Source organism: Panthera onca, chromosome B4 (genome assembly GCF_046562875.1).
Source record: "Panthera onca isolate mPanOnc1 chromosome B4, mPanOnc1 haplotype 2, whole genome shotgun sequence".
In the NCBI taxonomy this organism is placed as follows: domain Eukaryota; kingdom Metazoa; phylum Chordata; class Mammalia; order Carnivora; family Felidae; genus Panthera; species Panthera onca.
The window spans coordinates 75,946,143-75,969,351 of NC_138345.1; the positions used below are offsets into that span (position 1 = coordinate 75,946,143).

Below are 23,209 nucleotides of genomic sequence, written 5' to 3' on the forward strand. Positions count from 1 at the left end.
TCATTTGTCTAGTAAACAGCCGAACTGTTCACCATTTGTCCATCAGTTGTTTAGTGGAATAGATAAATCAACAATGGCATAATCATACAATGAAATAAATATTCAAGGAAAATGAACAAACTACATTTATTTGCAAAAACATGCATGAATCTTACAAACACAGTGTTGAGCGAAACAACCCGCGGCACCAAAAAGAAAATACACACAGAATTATTCCTTTTATAGATAAAACTATACAATAATATTTAGGTGTGTCTTCTTCAGTGATATCAGCTATGAAGAAAAGTTTGGAGAATCGTGCCTTTGGTGAATGGTGAGAGACAATAATGGAAGGATACATAAGGAAAACTTCTGGGGTACTGGCAGTTTTATTTCTCTAACCTGGGTAGTAGTATTTGAGTGTTTGTGATAAATTATCAAGCTGTGATACTTCATGTGTGTGTGTGCACTGTAAATGTGTTATATTTCGCAATAAAATATTTTTTAAAGATGTTTTATTAGGACAGAATGGGCCTAAACAAGTGTGTTATGTAGGTAATGTGTGTCTTAAACCTTCACAAGTATAACACTTAAAAGCTAGTGTCTACCTTGTGGTAATTATAACAATTATGTGGATATAGAAATATTTATAATCAAAGTAGATAATTGATTCATAATTTTTGCGGTTTAGGAAAGAAGAAACATTTAATTTTTATTTGCATAAAGGTTAATGAGTAAAGAGTGACAGATTTGCAGTGCTGTGGTTTTAGGAGAAAGGATATCGTTTTGTTGGAGACAGCATGAAATTAGGGTTACTTGTTCATTTCTGTACCTTGAAGCACAGGGGATGGGCTGCGCTGGAAAGGGAAGATATTCATTGTTCTACGGTGCTAGAAGGAACATCCAAAGCAAAGTCTTTTACAGTGACAAAAGAATATCTCTCAGATCTAAACTGAAATTAGAGGGGCGCCTGGGTGGCTGAGTTGATTAAACGTGTGACTTCGGCTTAGGTCACGATCTCATGGTTTGTGGGTTCAAACCCGGGTCGGGCTCTGTGCTGACAGCTCAGAGCCTGGAGTCTGTGTTGCCCCTCTCTCTCTGCCCCTCTGCCACTTGTGCACGCGCTCTCTCTGTCGCTCTCAAGAATAAACATGAATTTAAAAAAAATTTTTTTTAGACTGAAATTAGGGGTGCCTGATTGGCTCAGTTGGTTAAGTATCTGGCCCTTGATTTGGGCTCATGTCATGATCTCATGGTTTGTGACATCAAGCCCTGCATCAGGCTCTGCCTCACAGCATGGAGCCTGCTTAGGATTCTCTCTTTCCCTCTTTCTCTGCCCCTCCCCAGCTTGTGCTTATGCGCATTCTCTCAAAATAAATAAAAAGAAGTAAACTTTAGTTCTATATATGAAATGAAACACACAGTTTAAAAAAAATATTTCCTTCTCACTCTCCTTCAGATTCTCAGCAATTCTACCAGCTAGTCTGTACTGAGCTTAGTAATTGAAGATTTCTTTGACTTTTAAATATCATAGTTCTTAAATGTTTTGATTTCATTGACTTACTGGAATTGAGTTTCTTTCCTGAGATAGCTGGTAGAATTCTTGAGAATCTGAAGAACAGTGAGGAGTAGGGACTAATTTTTTTTAAAAAATAGTGCGTTCAGGGGTGCCTGGGTGGCTCAGTCAGTTAAGCATCCAACTCTTGATTTCAGCTCAGGTCATGATCTTGAGGTTGATAGGAACAGGCTGTGCATTGGGCTCTGCGTTGGCAGTGTGGAGCCTGCTTGGGACTCTCTCTCTCTCTCTCTCTCTCTCTCTCTCTCTCTCTCTCTCCCTCTCACACTTAAAATAAGTAACTAAATAAACATTAAAAAAAAAAATAGTGCACTGGGTGTCTCAGTCGATTAAGCATCTGACTCTTGATTTCAGCTCAGGTCATGATCTCGCAGTTTGTAAGTTTGAGCCCCGCATCCAGCTCTGTGCTGACAGTGCAAAGCCTGCTTGGGATTCCCTCTCTCTGCCCTACCCTCCCCTGCCCGCCCCCCAAATAAATAAAAAAAATAGCACATTCAGTTCATCCAATCCACCTTAAACCCAGAACTATGGCATATATTGTATAACAACTAGGAGTTAATAATCTCATTAGAGAAATTTTATTGAAATCTACAAATGAGGGTTTGACTTGTAAGAGAGACTGAAGATACGCCCTTAGTAGCTAAAACTATGTTTTTCTTCAGACTTATGTGAACAACTCACACAGAGGCATTTTATACAACTTGATTCATTTGCAAACTGATTTTCTGGTTTTTAGATTATCCAGATTCCTTGATTTCTCTTTTTTCCCCTGTTTTTACTGGCTATCCATCTTTTAGCCACATCACAATTTATTTTTCCCTTTCCCCAAAGGCAAGGAGAGATTAGCCAATAGAAACATAAAACTCATGACAGTTTTTCTCACTACTTAGAAGTAAAGATTTAACTAAATATTTAATTTTTATTCTATTTTAGTGTCCCATTCCATTGAAAAGTTTGAAAGTTGGCTGTAAGATGTCATAGTAGTCATCATGTGGCTTCATAATTTTCTAAGTAACTGAATTCATGTAAACCTTGGAACTACATACAAGATTTTGTGAATAAGACATTAGCTCAGAGATGATCTAGAATCAGCAAAGAATGTATAGTTGATCTTAGTAATCGAAGATTTGTGTCTTTTATTTTTAATTTTTTTTTAATATTTTTTTATTTTAGAGCGAGTGGAGGAGAGGGGCAGAAGGAGAGAGAGAGAATCCCAAGCAGGCTCCGTGCTCAGCACACTGCCTAATGTGGGGCTTGGTGCCACAACCCTAGGATCATGACCTGAGCCAAAATCAAGAGTCAGACACTTAACCAACTGAGCCATTCAGGCGCCCCTGTTTGTGTTCTTTTAAAAAAAAAAATCACAGTTCTCAAATGCTTTATTCTTTTAATTTATGAAATTGAGGGGTTTTTTTCCTGGAAAAGCTATAGAATTCCTCAGACTCTGTAGGGCAGTAATGAGTAGGAAAGAACTTTTTTTAAAGCTGTGCATTTCATTTCATATGTGGGAGAACTAATTCCAAACTAATGAAAGGTGGCATTGAGACAGAAGAGGTGGGGCATTAAAATAAATATCACTGCCTCCTGGCTATTCTCTAGGGTATATTACTAAGAAGGTTTTGGAAAGGTGGACAGAATTTCCTATTCAATCACAATTCATAGAGAAATTGACAGAATTATTATTAGAACCAGTAAACCTTTTAAATAATGAGAACCTCAAGAATCCTTGTTAACTTAAAAAATAGAAGTTTATTCTAGGGGCGCCTGGGTAGCTTATTTGGTTAAGTGTCCAATTCTTGACTTTGGCTCTGGTTATGATCTCATTGTGAGTTCGAGCCCTGTGTCGGGCTTTGTGCTGACAGCAGGGAGCCTGCTTGGTGTGTGTGCTCCCTCTCTCTAAAATTTTTTTTTTTTTTTACATTTATTTATTTTTGAGAGACAGAGACAGAGCACAAGCAGGGGAAGGGCAGAGAGGGAGGGAGACACAGAATCCAAAGCAGGCTCAGGCTCTGAGCTGTCTGCACAGAGCCCGACATGGGGCTCAAACCCACAAACCGTGAGATCATGACCTGAGCTGAAGTGGGATGCTTAACCGATTGATTAAGCCACCCAGGCGCCCCCGCTCCCTTTCTCTGAACGAATGAATGAATGAATGAATGAAGCTTGTTCTGTTGCACTTGATGGAAACCTAGGAAAATCTAGTGGTAAGAATAAGGTAGGATTTAATTGTTCATTTGTGTCGTTAATAAAAACTCTGATTTTCTAGCAAGCTTTACCTGGAAAAATCAAAACTAATTCTAGAAGTTTGTAAATTTCCCAGTGTAATTTCTTTGCCTTGTAAGAGGAAGCACAATATCCTTCAGAATGTAGTTGAAGAAGCACTCAAAGGAACAAAGTAAAAAAATTTAAACAGTCGTTAAGACTATATGATAAATGAAGGAGAAATAGGGAAATATAAGGCTGCTTTCTTCCATTGAAGACCCACTTAGCAGATTGACTGGTAGTTGAAGTGTGGATTTTTCAGAACCTGTAAACCATAGCAGTAGTCATCTGAGATGCCTGGAAAGGCCAGTTGATGAGACTGTAAGTCTATATCCTTGCAACCTACTGTGTTCAGGTTGCAAAGATTTTTGTATTTGGCCACTGACAACCGAGATGGAAGTTTCTTAAATAACTTTTAAAGAACTAAATATAAAAAAGTGTTAGCATTCCAGAAGGCTATAACAGTACTCCATAGTAGAATTACTTAAAGCAGACTAGACATCTTTAAAAATGGCATTTTGACATAGTTGTTTTTCTAAATTTCCCATTTAGGATTTGCTCCTCTTCCAAGCTTGATTTTTCATTACTTACACATTCTCTTTATCTTTTTTTTTTAATGTTTATTTATTTTTGAGAGAGAGACAGAGTGCAAGCAGGGCAGGGCCAGAGAGAGAGAGAGAGAGAGAGAGAGAGAGAGAGACAGAGTCCAAAGCAGGCTCCAGGCTCTGAGCTGTCAACATAGAGCCTGATGTGGGGCTCAAACTCACAGACTGCGAGAACATGACCTGAGCTGAAGTCAGACGCTTAACTGACTGAGCCACCCAGGCGCCCCATCTTTATCTTTTATATATGCCTTTTTTCTTACCAAAATAGTTATAATTCTTCCAAGCTTAGGTGGTAAATTGGCAGAAGAGAAAATTGACCTAGGAAATTGAAGTTGGTGGCCTCTTCAGTTTTGAGGTTGTGAATATACCCTAGGCTTCATAGCTAGTCATGTCTGTGACAATAACTTTCTTTTATTTGCAGTCACATTTATGTAATATAATTCCTGTTCCCATATTTGTAATTAGTGCACAAGAAGAAACTGAACTCTATCTGCCATTTTATTGGTGATTTATACATGGACTATTTTCAAAATTGGCATGAGAAAAAAATTTCAAGACACTGGTTGTTTTCTTTTAGGTGATTGAATATAGGCTGTGTTCAGGCTAAAGGAGAACTTTAGGTTATTTAACTGTTCATGAGATACACTTCTGTAAGAATTCACACTTAAACCTTAAACTCTTGAGTCTACCTTTAAATTTTTTTAATTTTTGATTTTTTTTTTTTTTTTTTTTTTTTTTTTTTTAGAGAGTATGTGTGTGCTTATGCAAGCAGGGGAGGGGACAGTGGAGGGGAGAGAGAGAGAATCCCAAACAGGCTTCATGCTCAGTGTGGAACCTGATGCAGGGCTTAATCCCATGACCCTGGGATCATGCATGACCTGAGCCGGAATCAAGAGTCAGACATTCAACCCAACCGCGTCACCTAGGCACCCCTACTTTTCAATTTTTAAGAGGAAGCTGATCTAGTTTGAGAAAATATGACAAGTGATCATCACCCTTGTTAGGTAATGTGTGCATCCAGGCTTTCTTCCTGTGGGCTTATCTGCATTTAATCGGAAGATCTTACCTCTGTGGCCTCTCTTTGATCGTGGTGAAATATGAATAATTTTGTTATCCCATTTGTTTTATGCATGTGTAAGGAATATCAGTGAGTAATAACAAGAATCTGAGATCCATAGAAGAAAGGTGATATACCAAGGTACTGTTAAAATAATGGCAACTTGAGAACTAGTGTGTGGTGAGTTACAGCACTAATGTATAGCATTAAGCTTGGAGTCTGTCCTTGATTCTGCTGTAGGTTTCTCATTGTGTGAGTTTGGGTGAGAAATGATACCATGACTGATTTTCTTATCATTGTAAAATTAAAGTATTCTGGGAGGTATTATAATTCCCTCCCAGATGTTTCTCTTCACTTGTCAGAAGGGATAATAGAGTAATTTACCATCATCTATATTAATGGAAAAACATAATCTAAAATCATAAGTTTTTGTTGAATTCAAAGATACAAATTCGGTAGTTTCTGTAAGAATCCTTAGACTTATTCCATACCTGGCTTTGAGCCCCTTCTATTCTTCTCTCTACACACACACACACAGGAATATTATTCAGTATTAAAAACAAAGGAGGGCGCCTGGGTGGCTCAGTTGGTTAAACATCTGACTTCAGCTCATGTCATGATCTCGAGGTTCATGAGTTTGAGCCCTACATTGAACCCCACATCAAGCCCCATGTCGGACTCCACGCTGACCGTGCAAAGCCTGCTTGGGATTCTTTCTGCTCCTCCCCCACTTGTGCTGTCTCTCTTTCAAAACAAATCCACTTCAAAAAAGGAAGGAAATTCTGACAGGGGAATATCATTTAGCCATAAAAAGAAGTAAATCTTGCCATTTGTGACAATGTGGATTGAGGGTATTATGCCAAGTGAATAAGTCAGAGAAAGACAAATATCATATGATCTCACTTACATGTGATATCTTAAAAAAAAAAAAAAAAAAAAAAGAAACCAAGCTTGTAGATAAAGAGAACAGATTGATGGTTATGGGGAGGGGATTTGGGATGGGGAGTGAAATGGGTAAAGGGGGTCAAAAAGTACAGACATCCAATTATAAAAAAATAAATCCTAGGGATATAATGTACAGCATGGTAACTCTAGTTAATAGTCTTGCATATTTGTAGGTTGCTAAGAGAGTTAATCATAAGAGTTCTTGCAACAAATATTTTGTAGGTATGTATGGTGACAAATGTTAACTAGATTTATTGTGGTGATCATTTCAAAATATATATAAATAGCGACCCAGTACATTGTACACCTGAAACTAATATAGTGTTTTATATATATGTCAATTATACCTCAATTTAAGAAAACTTGTTCAAGTTTGGTATGATGCATGTTATAATCAGACTCAGATATTTCTGTGTAATCCTCAGTGCTTAAAATGACTTTTGCCTGATTTTTGAAGCCAGCAAAAGCAATAATAGCAAAGCCTGCATTATTTACAAATATGTCAGTGACCCTGTAAATAACATACTTTATCCAAAATGTTCTTAAATATATGCTATTTGAAATAATTCCAAGAAACTTCAAAGGTGGTCCTGATAGAGTGAAATAAATGGTAAGAAAGCTTAGTCTTAAGAATTCCTTGTATCCTTTATGAGTCTTATGTGAGACTTACAAGTCTTGTGCATTTTCTTTAAAAATTTATTTCTTGCAGAGTATCATACACACTTTGCTATCAAAGAATAGATAACAAAGGATGAGATCCTGCCTGATTTCCTACCAATGGAATTAAGTAAATCTTAAGCTTTCTTTGCATGAAAAAATAAAAGAATTGTTAAATATTGTTGATGGGAACTAAAAATGACTTTATCTATAATGCTGAGGGGCACTTAAGCTCCAGTTCATTGAGGCAGGGTTTTGAGTGTACTTGAGTTGTTGGTTGTTAAAAGAGGCAATATTAGCTGATGAGTAGGCAAGTTAAGATGTTAAATTATTGCTTTTTAGTTTTGGTGAACTTATGATTTAGAATGTAAATAAGAACTTGGCATTTATAACTTGGGAGGCTGCCCTGTATGGTGCACTACCGCAACAGCTCTTTTGCCTTCTGGCTTTTAGTTGGGTTAGATCAGTAGGCAACACACGCGGGCGATCAGAGGCAGGGAGATCAGTGAGGTAGTGGTATTTATTTCCCAATCTTTTCCTGAGGGGGTTACTATGGGCTTACCTTGTCTTTTGACCAAAGATCTTGGCTATAGTCCTCTGGCCCTCTCCATACCAGATGAAACAAAGATGAAAGAGCCTTGTGTCTCTGGCTTCCAGTAATTGCTTTCTCCTTACACCTCTTTATTTATTTATTTTTTAATGTTTATTTCTGAGACAGAGAGAGAGCATGAGTGGGAGAGGGGCATAGAGAGAGGGAGACACAGAATCAGAAGCAGGCTCCAGGCTCTGAGCTGTCAGCACAGAGCCTGATGCAGGGCTTGAACTCACAGACTGAGAGATCATGATCTGAGCCGAAGTCGGTCGCTCAACCGACTGAGCCACCCAGGCGCCCCTCCTTACACGTCTTTAAAACCTCAGAGTAACAGTGTAGATTATTGTTATTAGCCAAGGGTACTGCAATGTATCTTTTGGTTTCCCCACCCTTACTGGCACCTTTGAAAACAGTCCCTTTATTAAACTCTCCTCAGGTTCCCCAATTTGAGTGTGCCATTTGTTTCCTCTTGGGATCCTGGCTGCTTTATGTATTTTTAATCATTATCCTAACTGGTATATATGCCAGACAAACCCTAATAATACTTATGCTAATTGGTGGGGAGGGGCAATAGCTGAAGGTGTTTACAGAAATCATCTTTATTTGCCTGGTACTTTGTCTCATCTAATGTGTTGTTAAAGGAAAAAAATCCCTATTTTGCACCTGGGTGGCCCAGTCGGTTTGGTTAAGTGTCTGACTCTTGATATCAACTCAGATCCTGATCTTGATCAAGCCTGCATTGGGCTTCATTCTGAGCGTGGAGACTTCTTGGGATTTTCTCTCCCTCTCTCTGCCCCTCCCTCACACCCAAGAGCACATTCTCTTTCTCAGAATAAATAAGTAATCGTTAAAAAAAAAAAGGAAAAGATAAAGTGTTAGATGATGTATAAGAAGCTAGTAATACTAATAGTTCATTTAAATATAGGCCCCAAAATGCTGTTTTTCATTCACTCTACCCTCATTTTCTTAAAAGAAGTTGATGGTGTGATTCTTTAATAAGATTATCGATGTCCTTTGTATCATCTCATTGCTTATTAATATGTCTTTGGAGGAGAGTATTGATAACCTCCAAGTTAAATCACCTATAGCAGTTGAGTAAGTTGCTGGGATAGTATTTTGACCGCATAGGATTTCCATCTTTATATACTGTGTTTCTTTTCAGTTAATAAAGATAATTGAGAATTAACCGTATTATGTAGTCATCTAGAAAACTCAGGCTTAAACACTGAGTTTGTGGTAAGTGCAACCTAATTTTTAACTTAAGTAACAGTCTCAAAACTGCCAGTATTACAGAAGTTAAATCTAAATTAATTCATGGTTTTATTGGTAACTGGCAAGCATAGTTTTTCTTGGAATGACATTGACTCTAATCATATCCTCTTTTCCACTTCTGGTACCAAAATGCTGTTATCGTTCTACCTTATGAATTACCAGTCTTCCACAGGAACTAGGAAGTATTTGAAAACCAGGATTAAGCTGTAAAAGAGTTTATTCATTTTTTATTTGAAGTATATCTGACACACAGTGTTTGTTACATTAGTTTCAGGTGTACAACAGCATAGCGATTTGACAAGTCTGTATATGATGCTGTGCTCACCACAAGTGTAGCTGCCATCTGTCACCATGCAATGCTATTACAGTACCATTGACTATATGCTTTACCTTTTATCCCTGAAAAGAGGCTTTAATGAAAACACATCTATAATCATAGCAAAAGAATTTGGAAAGTGTACTAAAATATTACTGTATTTTTTATACTCCATCTTAATTCTGTTTGGGCTGCTGTGATAGACTGGGTAGCTTATAAACAATAGAAATTTACTTCTTACGGTTTGGGAAGCTGGAAGTGTGAGATTAGAGTGCCAGCATGGTTGAGTGAGGGCCCTCTTCTGGGTCATAGACTACTTCTCATTGTGTCCGCCTATGGTGGCAGGGGCTGGAAAGCTCTGTGGGGTCTCTTCTACAAGAGCACTAATCCCATCATGAGAGTCCACTCTCATGACCTATTCACCTCTCAAAGGCCCCACCTGCTAACACCATAACACCGTTATATAACACTAACACTTTAGGAATTCAATGTATGAATTTAGTGCTATGTGTTGGTGGGGGGTGGGGGGCGGTGAGTAGCAGCAGGAGAGATGCATACAAACATTTAGACCATAGCAGCCTCTTTTCTCAAAATTTCTCCTTTTACTTGCTTTGTTGAAATTCTAACTCCCAAGCTACTCCCAAGTATGGTGCATGGATCAGCAATGTTGATACTACCTTAGAGTATAAATCTCAGGTGACAAGCCAAACTAGTGAATCAGAACCTGCATTTTAAAAAATTTATTTACTTTGAGAGAGAGCGCACACACTCGAGTGGGGGAGGGGCAGAGAAACAGGGAGAAAGAGAATGTCAAGCAGACTCCGTGCTGTCATCGCAGAGCCAGTGTGGGGCTTGCAAACCGTGAGATTGTGACCTGAGTTGAAATCAAGAGTCAGGTGCTTAACCAGCTGAGCCACCCAGGCGCCCTAGAACCTGCATTTATTTGAACGTAAGTTTCCCCAGATAAGTATCCACATCAGAATTTGGGAAGCATTCTAACCATTTCCTGCCATTGCATCTCATTAGATTAAAACCAGGTTGTCAAGTGTTAAGGCTGAGGTAATTCATTGATTACGTAGTCACTGGTAAAGAAACTGACTAAATTTGCAGATCACCTTTTTTTTATAAGCACAGGGAAGCCAAACTCTTTTCTGTAATCAATCAATTTGCGCTGAATTTTCCCGTATTGTGCTGGTAGTGTAAACTCAGGTATGTTGCTTCATCAAGCACTGTGTTGGGGATACAAACATGAATGTATTCAGGGATTTGTAGTCTAAGAACATGATATGTGTAGTGCAGTGTAGAAGATGGAAATTAGTTTCATGTATTGTTATTAATAGTGGTACAGAAGCTCTCGGGCTCACTCACAGTTTCAGATTCATTAGTGTCAAATTTTACCGTGGGGAACTATTTACTTGCCACATTTTAAAAGGGCCTTTTAAATGAAGATAGGATAGTTAAAGATATGAAGGATTACTGGACATTCTAATATAGTTGATGTATTTAGTGTTTTTCTCAAGCTCTTGGCAGTTTCAGTTAAATCAGATTTTATAATTTTAACCCAAATGAAGTTATATATATATATATAATAGAACTTGCAAAATAACAAAACTAAGTTGTTGTTAATTGTTTATGGGAGGAAATCAGCTGGTATGGTTTGGGGATGGATCACGTATTAGTTTTGGATCATGTTGAATATATTTTTTCCTTCTTATTCTTTCAGATACATCAGGATTCATTTTTGATTTGCAGTCCAATACTGTACTGGCCCAAGGAGGAGCTTTTGAGAACATGAAAGAGAAGGTATGACTACTTACTGTGGATAGTAAGCTTGAATGTCACAGTAAAATTTAGGTACTAATACAATCAGTGGCTACACAAACTCATTTAGAAAGTGAAATATGATTTTCTTTGCATAACTAATATCACAAATATTAGTTAATATTATAACAAATAATACTTATGGCTAAGTGTGTATCTCATTTGGCAACATTCTTCAAGGAACAACTTGAATAGAATCTTTCATTTGGAGAGGATTTTTTTTTTTTTTAATTTTTTTTAATGTTTATGTGTGTGTTGTGTGTGTGTGTGTGTGTGTGTGTGTGTGTGAGAGAGAGAGAGAGAGAGAGAGAGAGAGAGAGAGAGAATGAGCAGGGGAAGGGCAGAGAGGGAGGAAGACACAGAAACCGAAGCAGGCTCCAGATCTCCATGCTGTCAGTACACAGGGCTCAAGCTCACGAACTGTTGAGATCATGACCTGGGCCAAAGTCAGAAACTTAACCAACTGAGCCACCCACGTGCCCCTGATTTGGAGAGGATTCTTAACTCCAGGAGAGTTTAGTGCAAGAAGATAAATAGCTCTTCCAAGTAATATTCCTATGGAAGAAAACCAAGTGTTTTTAGTAATATAACCCTTAATGAGTTTTATTGAGAAAAACATAAGACAAAAGCTTTATTGCTTTCTCTGTCTTATTAAGAAAAGTATATTGTTGATTATAGAGTCATAGATATACTATATTGGTTGAATAATATAAACACTTTCATATTTTAGGTTATCAGAATCTTACCTTATCATTGTATCTAAGTTTTGCCTACAGTTCATTTTATAGTGATCAGTACTAAGTATTTTGATCATCTCAAAAATGTATATTACAAATTAGCCTTCTTTGGATTACACATTATATACCTTCCCATTTCTGTGGTTTTAAACCTTATCATTGTTCAGTAAGCCTGAAACAAACAAACAAAAAGGGTAGAATGATATGAAAGCAAGTGTACTAAAAAGATTTAGGTTGTAATACAGACTTTGCTTATTACTTAGACAAGATACTTTACTTCTCTTCATATATAAAAGTACTTCCTTTTCAAGCAATATGGTTGACTGAAGAACCTGAAAACATTCCTGTTATAAAATATGTAGAAATACAGAATGAAAAATAACATACATGATTTAAAAATGCATAGGGGCACCTGGGTGGCTTAGTTGGTTAAGCATCCAACTTCAGCTCAGGTCATGATCTTGCGGTTCATGGTTTTGAGCCCCACATTGGGTTCTGTGCTGACAGCTCAGAGTCTGGAGCCTGCTTCAGATTCTATGTCTCCGTCTCTCTCTGCCCTTACTCTGCTCATGCTCTGTCTTTCAAAAATAAATTTCTTTTTTTTTTTTTTTTAATTTTTTTTTTTTTTTAACGTTTATTTATTTTTGAGACAGAGAGAGACAGAGCATGAACAGGGGAGGGACAGAGAGAGAGGGAGACACAGAATCTGAAACAGGCTCCAGGCTCTGAGCTGTCAGCACAGAGCCCGACACGGGGCTTGGACTCACAGACCGTGAGATCATGACCTGAGCCGAAGTCGGACGCTTAACCGACCAAGCGACCCAAGCGCCCCTCAAAAATAAATTAAAACATAAATAAATAAATAAACAAATAAACAAATAAAAATTTAAAAAATGCATAGCCCAACTCAAAAAGTTAAGGAAATCCCTGGGAGCCAAAAATATAGAGGGCATTAAAAACCAGCATTTTAAGCCTGAGCTAGGTAACTGTGAAACATTTTGCCAGTGTCAGTAACAAATGGGTTTTACCACTCAGGGCCCCAAGGCTTGTCCTAGGTTAGGAATTGGAGCTAAGATCTTACATGAAATTGAGATCCTAAAAATATTTCACCTTTAGGGAAAGGGTGAACTAGAACAAATCTTCCCACTGACTTCTGAACACAATATTCTTACTATGCGTGTTTAAGAGGGATATTTCAGAAAACAAAGAGGGACGTCTGCGTGGCTCAGTGAATTAATAAGCATCTGACTTGATTTTGGCTTAGGTCACGATATCACAGTTCACTAGTTTGAGCTTGGGGTTGGGCTGTGCACTGACAACACGTGCACAGAGCCTGCTTGGAATTCTGTCTCCTTTCTCTGCCCCTCCCCTGCGTGTGCTCTCTCTCAAAAATAAACAGACTTTTAAAAATATACAAAAGGATTGAAAATAAATCTCAAATTGTGTGTTTTATCATTATTAACATTATATTGTAGTTTATTAATATTATTTTTCAATATCATAGAATAAAGCAAATTAGTAAATAATTTAATGTTTTTAGGACCTGAAACAGCATACAGAGAGGAGAGATATGTTTAAAATTATATAAGAAAAAGCTTTTTAATGTTATGTTTGAATTGAAAATATTATTTTGAATTCAAGTTGTAAAAAATGAAATCTCTTAACTCTATCCACTGAAAAAAATCTAGAAATAATGACTCCCGGGGCGCCTGGGTGGCGCAGTCGGTTAAGCGTCCGACTTCAGCCAGGTCACGATCTCGCGGTCCGTGAGTTCGAGCCCCGCGTCAGGCTCTGAGCCCCGCGTCAGGCGCTGGGCTGATGGCTCGGAGCCTGGAGCCTGTTTCCGATTCTGTGTCTCCCTCTCTCTCTCTGCCCCTCCCCCGTTCATGCTCTGTCTCTCTCTGTCCCAAAAATAAATAAAAAACGTTGGAAAAAAAAAAATTAAAAAAAAAAAAAAAAAAAAAAAAAAGAAATAATGACTCCCCAGTAACAATAAACATACCTAGCTCTTAGATACTGGTTTCTAACTACTGCTGCCTACCAAAAAGAGCCAGGTCTTCTTGGAGAAATAGCCAATTTCACATTTTGCAGTGAGACAAGAAATGAAAATTAGAAGGATTGGAAAGAAAGAAAAAAATGGTTGTTATTTGTAGACCATACTATTATTTTCTATCTACATACACAAGCTAAGAAAGTTAGAAATTATAATAATTCATCAAATTCTTTTAATTCATTTAATTGCTGTGTATTAAATTGATATACCAAAAGGAAAACAGAATAGCAGTTGTAAATGGTATATTTTTTATCTCCAATCTCCCAGAGTGGAGGTGGGTGGGAGGAGAATGGATGAAATAGATAAAGGGGATTAAGAGTACGCTTATCTTGATAAGCATTAAGAAATGTATAGAATCGTCGAATCATTATGTTCTATACCTGAAACTAATATAACACCGTATGTTAATTATACTTGAATTTAAAAAAAAATCCTTAGGAATAAGTCTGACAAAATTGGCATATCTATTTCTTTTTTAGTTTATTTGTTTATTTTGAGAGAGAGAGAGGAAGAGGGAGGGAGAGAGAGACAGAGAGGAGGGAGAGAGGGAGGGAGGGAATCCCAAGCAGGCTCCGTAGTGTCCACGCAGAGCCCAGTGTGGGGCTCAGACTCACAAACCATGAGATGGTGACCTGAGCTGAAACCAAGAGTTGGACGGTTAAGTGACTGAGTCACCCAGACACCCCGGCATATCTGTTTTAAAGAACATTTTGGCATTATGTCATGAATTTGTAGATGCTCTGATATTCAGGAATTCTAGTGGTTTTACACAACAGAGACCTTCTCTCATTGTTCCAAGAAGATATGATTTTTTTTCTTTTTTTTAATTGCTTACAATGTGATAAACATTGTTTTAGGCACTGAAGAATCAGTAGCAAATTAGCATAGGAATATTCATTCCAGCATTTTTCATAACAGCCAAATATTGGAAACAATGTAAGTGCCCATCAACAGAATGAATAAATTGGCTATATTCATACAATGGAAATGCTGTGTAACGGTTCAAATAAATAAAAGATGCATTTATCAACACACACAAAAATCTAAAAAAACAATGTTATATGAAAAAAGCGAATTGCATATACACATGTATTGTATGATAATATTTATGTAAGGCAAACAATAGTATATATTACCTATGGATATATACATACATCATAAAAGTGCGAAAACATGTATCAGAATAAAACCAAATTCAAGGCAGAAAATCTCTGTGAAGAGGAGGGAGATGGGATTTATGAGGGACTTCATGGGGGCCTCAGTTGCCATCTATTTAATTTTATTAAGCTGATTATCATGTAGTGAATGTCCATTATGTTTTGTATGCCTGAAACAGTTTATAATAAATTATCCTTATAGTGTTATTATATAATTAAATGATATGAAGTAAAAATGTTTTTGAGGGGTGCCTGGATGGCTTAGTTGGTTAAATGTCGACTTTGGCTCAGGTCATGATCTCGCAGTTTGTGAGTTCGAGCCCCGTGTCAGACTCTGTGCTGACAGCGCAGAGCCTGGAGCCTACTTCGGATTCTGTATCTGTCTGTCTGTCTGTCTGTCTCTCTCTCTCTCTCTGCCCCTCCCCCGCTTGCACTTCTTCTCTGTCTCAAAAATAAATAAAGACATTAAAAAAATAAATTCTGAATTATTAAAAAAAAGTTTTTGAAAAATGCTACTGAAAAATCTAAGTTGTTACTGTTGGTGGCTCGTTAAACTATTTACCTTTCTCCACAGTATGCTGAGATGAGGAAATGTTGAGGCTAAATTAATACCTGATACCTAATTAAACCACCCTTTCTTGAAATAAAATCTGGCACATACCTTCTATTTCTAGAAATGTTCTGCTTTTCTAAGTTTTGAAATTAATTTTCTGTGTGCTCTTATCGTTCATCTGTTAATCATTTTCAGTGAGATGGTTGTATGTACTCTCACTGTCACTAAAGAGTGATACATACTGTTAAACATGAAACATCACTTTTTCTGTTATTTTCTATAATAGGCATCAGTTGCCAATTGACGAACTGATGTTAGAATTAAATAACCCTGTCATCTTTTCCAGATAAATGCAGTGCGTGCAATAGTTCCCAATAAGAGCAACAACGAAATCATCCTGGTTTTGCAGCACTTTGATAATTGTGTGGACAAAACAGTACAAGCGTTCATGGAAGGTAATCCTAACTCCGTTTTTTAATAAGTTTGTATTTGTTCAAATAGACGTTGCTTCAAACTTCTATTAACATTCGTTCAGCAATCTGATGTTTTATAGATGATATAGCAAACCCCAGGATAACATAATGTACCATGCCATTTTTTTAAAGATATCTCTTAAAGATACCTCTTTCAGCCCTAGAAGTATCATTCATAAGCTATGTGATATCTTAGAATAAAAGACAAGCTGAGAAAATGCCATCATTTTACTCAAAATGTTCTCTGTTGGTTTTAAGAACAAATAGTATGACTAGTGGTATAAGGTACTTGATTGGAATTGGGTTGAATAAGAATTTAAGAACCTCTTAGTGACAAAGCAGTGATCCAGCAGCCCAGCAACAGATGTCAAATTCAAGGACTCCACATTCTCTTCCAGGCTGCTATGCCATTTAGTGTGGTTCCTGCAAGTGATTCAAATGTAAGGGTTTCAGTTTCCTTGTCTGACATATGGAAGATTGGTGGGGTTAGCCAAGGCTTCAGTTTATAGAGTTGAGGAGTGTTTTATAAACTTCTTTCCGCATAATTTGTTTTGAGAAAAACTTTGCTTGAAGCTGTTGCTTCGTTAAATACCAACGTCAGATTAGGTCTCCCTGTTTCTATTGTCCTGAATTTGTCAGTGTAGAATAAACAGACCCAAATACTGTAAGGTTTTTCTTTATCATCATCTGTTTTCTTTATAATGTTAGTATTTGGGTCTAGAATAGTATATAGCTCTCTCTTAAACAACATAGCCAAATGGTATTTGATCTTCTAGAGGGGAGAGGATAGCATATTTGGGCTAAAACCAGTTATCTTTGTATACTGTCTAAGCTTTATAAATAAAAGAATCTTCCAAATGGTCAGGCTGCATTACTCTCTTCTTAGAAGAACTTACAAAGGAAATTACATGGAGAAGGGGGGGGTCTAAATGGACAGATATTCCAAAAGGTAAATATGATAGGATTATCTCATCATATTAGCACTTAGACTTGAACCTTAACCTTTCCTATTAGGAACTTTGGAAATTCTCCAGCAATTACAAAATGCAGGGACACTAATTACCTTGTTGACCATGGATGTGGTAGGAGAGAAAATCTGTAGTTGGTTTCTTTTACAGGTAGCGCCAGTGAAGTACTCAAAGAATGGACAGTAACAGGCAAGAAAAAGGTAAAAATGAATTAAATTTACAAGCATGGTATTGGCATTTTTATCATTAAAAAATTTAGGCCCTGGGGTGCCTGGGTGGCTCAGTCGGTTAAGCTTCCGACTTCAGCTCAGGTCACGATCTCATGGCTCGTCAGGCTCTGTGCTGACAACTCAGATTCTATGTTTCCCTCTCTCTCTGACCCTCCCCTGCTCATGCGTGTGCGCTCTCTCTCTCTCTCTCTCTCTCAAAAATAAATATTAAAAAAATGTTTTTGTAAATTTTAGGCCCTGCAAACATAATTGAAAGAAAAGATTTACATAGAAAAGATTTACGTATGCCACTGCACTTCATGTGGTTAAAAAAAGTCTTCTGTGACATTGAAACACAGCTGTGTACATAGAGTACCACACAGTCTCTTCCGTGTGATTTAAGGCAGGAAACAGAATGACTTTGCCAGGGTGTAGTTGCTGAGGTAATATTACGGATGAAACGAGAGCATGTCAAGGATAGCAGAGCTCCTCTAAAGAAAGTGATCTAGTCCAGGGGTTTTCAGTATCATTCATATTGTAAATCAGTTAAAATAGCTCAAGATTTTTAGGTCAGACAACTTTGTTATATAGTCTCTGATATTAATGAGCTTTGACTTAAAGCCTTAAAAGGGGCTTTGTATTATTAGCTATGCAGAGGAGGCTTATGTTTCAGTTTAGGGAGGTAGAAGTCACTTGGGCTGTGGAGTTAATCAAAACTGGATTTATATCCTGTTCTACTACTTAACTGGCTTTGTAACATTGGAGTATTGTTAACTTTTGTATGCCTTAGTTTGTTCATCTCTAAAATAGGAAAATAATACTCAGCAAATATAAGTACCTGATACAATATCTAACATGCTCATTCCCTGCTCCTTATCCACTTAAAACTAGAATGCTTTTGGGGTGCCTGGGTGGCTCAGTCGATTAAAGTCTGACTTTGGCTCATATCATGATCTCATGGCTCATGGATTCGAGCCCGCATCAGGCTCTGTGCTGACAGCTCGGAGCCTGGAGCCTGTTTCGGATTCTGTGTCTCCCTCTCTCTCTGTCCCTACCTCACTCATGCTCTGTCTCTGTCTGTCTGTCTGTCTGTCTCTCTCTCTCAAAATAAATAAATAAACATTGAAAACAAAATTAAAAAAAAAAAAACTAGAATGCTTTCCCTAAAGGATGCTGGCTCATCTCAAAATGCTCCCCACAGCTCTTTACTGTAAATGTAGCTCCTTTAGGGGCACCTGGGTGGCTCATTCCATTAAGCGTCTGACTTTTGGTTTTGACTCAGGTCAAGATATCACGGTTTATGAGATTGAGCCCCGCATCGGGCTCTGCACTGACAGCACGATACCTGCTTGGGATTCTCTCTATCTCTCCTTCCTTCTCTCTTTCTCTCTCTCAAAATACATAAATAAGTACTTAAAGATAAATAAATAAATCTAGCTCCTTTAGAAAATGCTTAAAGTACAGATTTTAGTCCGGTATCTCTGGGAATAATAGTCTCTTTGGGATGCTCTTTTCCTGTATTCAGTTAGTGCTGCAGTTCTGGAATCCTTTCTTGATGACTCTAAATCACTTCATTAGTTCTGTTAGGTCTTGACCAAACCAGGTTTGGCCCTAATGACTCTTGAAATGTTTTCCAAGTGGAACCTAGTACTTCTACTGATTCCCCTAAAGTGCTCTCCATACCTGTAATTTTGAGTATTTGCTTAACTTCTTCCCATTTTTTTCACCCAATATAAATAGCTACGTGTGCTATGAAGAACAGCAGTGTATTAATTTATTGCCCCAGGATAATAAGTTATTAGTGATATAAGATATACTTGAAGCTGGAAAAGCATATGTTGGAGACAAATAAATTTCTTAAAATTTAAAGAAAGAAAAATGGCTTCAGTTTGACCATCCCAAATGCCCAAATCCAGTCTGGTTAACTGTTGGGATTAATTCAATAGGATGTGACCATGAGCAGTTACTAACATAGTTATCATATATGCGGAGCAGTGATGTGAAAACTTAGTTCACATGGAGGAAAGTAGCTAAGAGAAAGAAATGAAAGCTGTGGGGAGAAGACAATTATATCTAGAATACCCGCAGTGCTCCTGTTAGAGCCATCAAAAACGTTTGGGGGGATAAAAGGGATTGGGGAAAAATTGATTCAGTAATGTCAGTCTAGTTTTTTTTTTTTTTTTTAATGTTTTTATTCACTTCTGAGACAGAGAGAGACAGAGCATGAGCAGGGGAGGGGCAGAGAGAGAGGCACAGGATCCGAAGCAGGCTCCAGGCTCTAAGCTGTCAGCACAGAGCCCAACATGGGGCTCAAACTCACAGACTGTGAGACCATGACCCGAGCTGAAGTCGGACGCTCAACCGACTCAGCCACCCAGGGGCCCCTAGTCTTACAAATAGAATTAAGATTGCTACTAGAGCTGTTGTTTGTCAAGGTAAAAGGCAAAGGAGTTTTTGTTTAATTTTTCTATTTTCATAGGTAATATATTGATGTGGCTCAAAATTCAAAGCTCTAAAAGATAATACACTGAAACATCTTTATCCCTTCCCTGTTCCCCAGCCATTTGGCTTCCCACCCCAGAGGTAAACAGTATTGCCAATTTCTTATGTATTATCTGGGATACTTTATGCATATATAAGCAAACATGAATATATATTCTTCTCTTTGCCTGCTCTTTTTTTCGTGTAATATATTTTAGAGTGTATTCCATGTCAACATATAAAGAATTGTCTTGTTCTTTTTAAGGATGTATAGTCATTCTGCTGCTTGGATGCACCATAATTTATTTAACCAGTCCTTTATTGATCAACATTTGGGTCATTGCCAATGTTTTGTTACTATTAACAGTATTTCAGTGAATAACCTTATATATAATTTTGTACATGTGTCAGTATCACCTAGGATAAATTCCTAGAAGTGGAATTGCTGGATCAAAGGATATGTGCATTTGTAATTTTGATAAATACTACCATACCAGATGACCATAGAGAGTACCACTTTGCATTCCCACAAAGTAGTATAGGAGAATGTTTGTTTCTCCATATCCTCAACCCTGTCAACTCTTTTTGACCTTTGCTAGTCCAAAATGAAAAATGATACTATAGTACATCAATTTTTGGAAATTTTTGAAAATTGTTATTAGTTCTTCTGTGTTTGGTAGAATTCACCAGTGAAGCCATTGCATCCAGGGCTTTTCTTTGTTGGGGGATTTTTTTTTTAAGTTTATTTATTTTGAGAGAGAGAAAGCGTGAGTGAGGGAGGAGCAGAGAGAGAGAATCCCAAGCAGGCCTCACTCTGTCAGTGCAGAGCCCAGTGCAGGGCTCGAACTTGTGAACCATGAGATCATGACCTAAGCCGAAGTCGGATGCTTAACTGACTAAGCCACCAGGTGCCCCTGTTGGGAGATTTTCGATGACTGATTCAGTCTCTTTACTAGTTATAGGTCTGTTCATATTTCCTATATTTCTTCATGATTTAGTTTTGGTAGGTTTTGTGTTTCTTTGTTGGCATGAAGTTGTTCAAAGTGTTCTCTTATAATCCTTTTTATTTTTGTAGAATCTATAGTAATATCGCCACTTTCTTTTTTGATTTTAGTAATTTGGGTCTTCTCTCTTTTTTTTTTCTTAGCCTTTCTAACTAAAGGTTTGTCAGTTGTGTTGATCTTTTCAGAGATTCAGCTTTTGGTTTCACTGATTTTTCTCTATTGCTTTTCTGTTCTTTATTTCATTTATCTCTGCTCTGATCTTTATTATTTCCTTCCTTCTACTAGCTTTGGGTTTTAGTTTGTTCTTTTCTAGTTCCTTAACTGCAAAGTTAAGTTGCTAATTTGAGATTATATGTAAGATATATATATATTATATTATATATATATATAATATAATATAATATATATAAATACTTTCTAATGTCAGCATTTACAGTTAGCAGTTTCCCCTTTAGCATCACTTTTGCTGTACTCTTTGAGTTTTGGTATGTGATATTTTCATTTTCATTCATCTCTAAGTATTTTCTAATTCCCCTTGTTATTTCTTCTTTGATCCATTTGTTCTTTAAAAATGTGTTAATTTCCAGGGGCGCCTGGGTGTCTCAGTCAGTGAAGCATCCAACTCTTGGTTTCAGTTCAGGTCATGATCTCATGGTTTGTGAGTTCAAGCCCCTCATCAGGCTCTGTGCTGACACTGTGGAGTCTGCTTGGAATTCTCTCTTTCCCTTTTCTCTGTCCCTCCTCCATTCACATTCTGTCTCTCCCTCTCTCCTTTCTCTCTCTCTCTCTTTCTCTAAAAATAAACATTTTTTAAAGAGACATAAATTTTAAAAATGTGCTAATTTCCATAATATGAATTTTCCAATTTTTCTTTTGTTGATGTCTCACTTTATCCCATTTTGGTCAGAGAAGACACTTTGTATGATACCTATCTTTTAAAATATCTGTTGAAACTTCATTTGTATCCTTATATATGGTCTATCCTGAAAAATGTACCATGTACATTGTACATTCAAGAAGAGCATATGTGCTGTGCTGCTCTTGTTGGGTAGAGTGTTCTGTTTATGTTTGTTAGATCTAGTTGGTCTGTCATGTTTTGTTTTGTTTTTTAATTTTTTTTTTTTTAACATTTATTTATTTTTGAGACAGAGAGAGAGAGCATGAACAGGGGAGGGTCAGAGGAAGAGGGAGACATAGAATCTGAAACAGGCTCCAGGCTCTGAGCTGTCAGCACAGAGCCCGACGCGGGGCTCGAACCCACAGACCACGAGATCATGACCTGAGCCGAAGTCGGACGCTTAACCGACTGAGCCACCCAGGCACCCCTGTCATGTTGTTTAAATCCTCTGTTTCTTTACTTATCTTCTGTCTGGTTGTTCTGTCCATTGTTGTGAGTAGGATATTGAAGTCTCCAAGTATTATTGTACAACTGTTTTTCCCTTTAATTCTGCTGGGTTTTGCTTCACATATTTTGATAGTCTGTCATTAGGTGTACACATGTTTATAATTGTTATATCTTCTTGTTGTATTAAGCCTTTTATTAATATATAATGTGTTTCTTTGTCTCTTATAACCTTTTTTAATTTAAAGTCTACAGGCTTTATTTAAAGTCTAAAGGCTATATTAATAGCCCCAGCTCTCTTTTGGTTACTATTTGCATGGAATACATTTTTCCATCCTTCCACTTTCAGTCTATTTGTGTCTTTGAATCTAAAGTGAGTCTCTTGTAAACAGCATATAGTTGGATCATGTGTATTTATCCATTTTGTCAATCTCTGTCTTTTGATTGTAGAGTTTTATCAATTTACCTTTAAAGTAATTACTGATAAGGAAGGACTTCTGTCATTGTGCTGTTTTCCGTTTGTTTTTAACTTTTTTTCTATCCCTCATTTTTTGCATTACTGTCTTCTTTTGAGTTTAATCTGTTATTTATACTGAAATGTTTGAGTTCTTTTCTCATTTCCTTTTGTGTATATTTTATAGCTATTTTCATTGTGGTTACTATGGAGATTACATTTAATATACTAAAGTTTTAACACTAATTTGAAATTATACCAGTTTATATTCAATAACCTACAAAAACTCTGTTCCTTTACAGCTCCATCCCCACTTCTTTTGGTTGTTGATGTCACAGAATTATATCTTAATACATTGTGTTCCCCAAAGCATAAACTAATAATTCTTTTATTTTTATTTACTTATATTTTTTTATTATTTTTATTTTCTTAATGTTTATTTTTGAGAGTCAGAGAGAGTAATAGTGGGGGAGGGGCAGAAAGAGAGGGAGACAGAGGATCCAAAGTGGGCTCTGCACTGACTGCTGTGAGCTGGATGCAGGGTTTGAACTCATGAACCTCAAGATCATGACCTGAGTTGAAGTCTGATGCTTAACCAACTGAGTCACCCAGGTGCCCCAAACTAATAATTCTTTTAAATGCATTAGTCTTATGGGGCGCCTGGGTGGCTCAGTCGGTTGAGCGTCCCACTTTGGC

At 37.2% G+C, this 23,209-nt stretch overlaps 1 protein-coding gene across 3 annotated transcripts in view; it reads left to right on the forward strand.

Annotated features, from left to right (window-relative positions):
* The window catches only part of SPATS2 (spermatogenesis associated serine rich 2), a 139,516-nt gene that overhangs the window by 85,008 nt on the left and 31,299 nt on the right, over positions 1–23,209 (forward strand). For all 3 annotated transcript variants that reach the window (XM_060657728.3, XM_060657730.3, XM_060657729.3), the window contains 3 exons: positions 10,985–11,064; positions 15,929–16,037; positions 17,174–17,223. In XM_060657728.3, the coding sequence (XP_060513711.1) occupies positions 10,985–11,064; positions 15,929–16,037; positions 17,174–17,223 (239 nt within the window). The remainder of the gene's footprint in view (positions 1–10,984; positions 11,065–15,928; positions 16,038–17,173; positions 17,224–23,209) is intronic.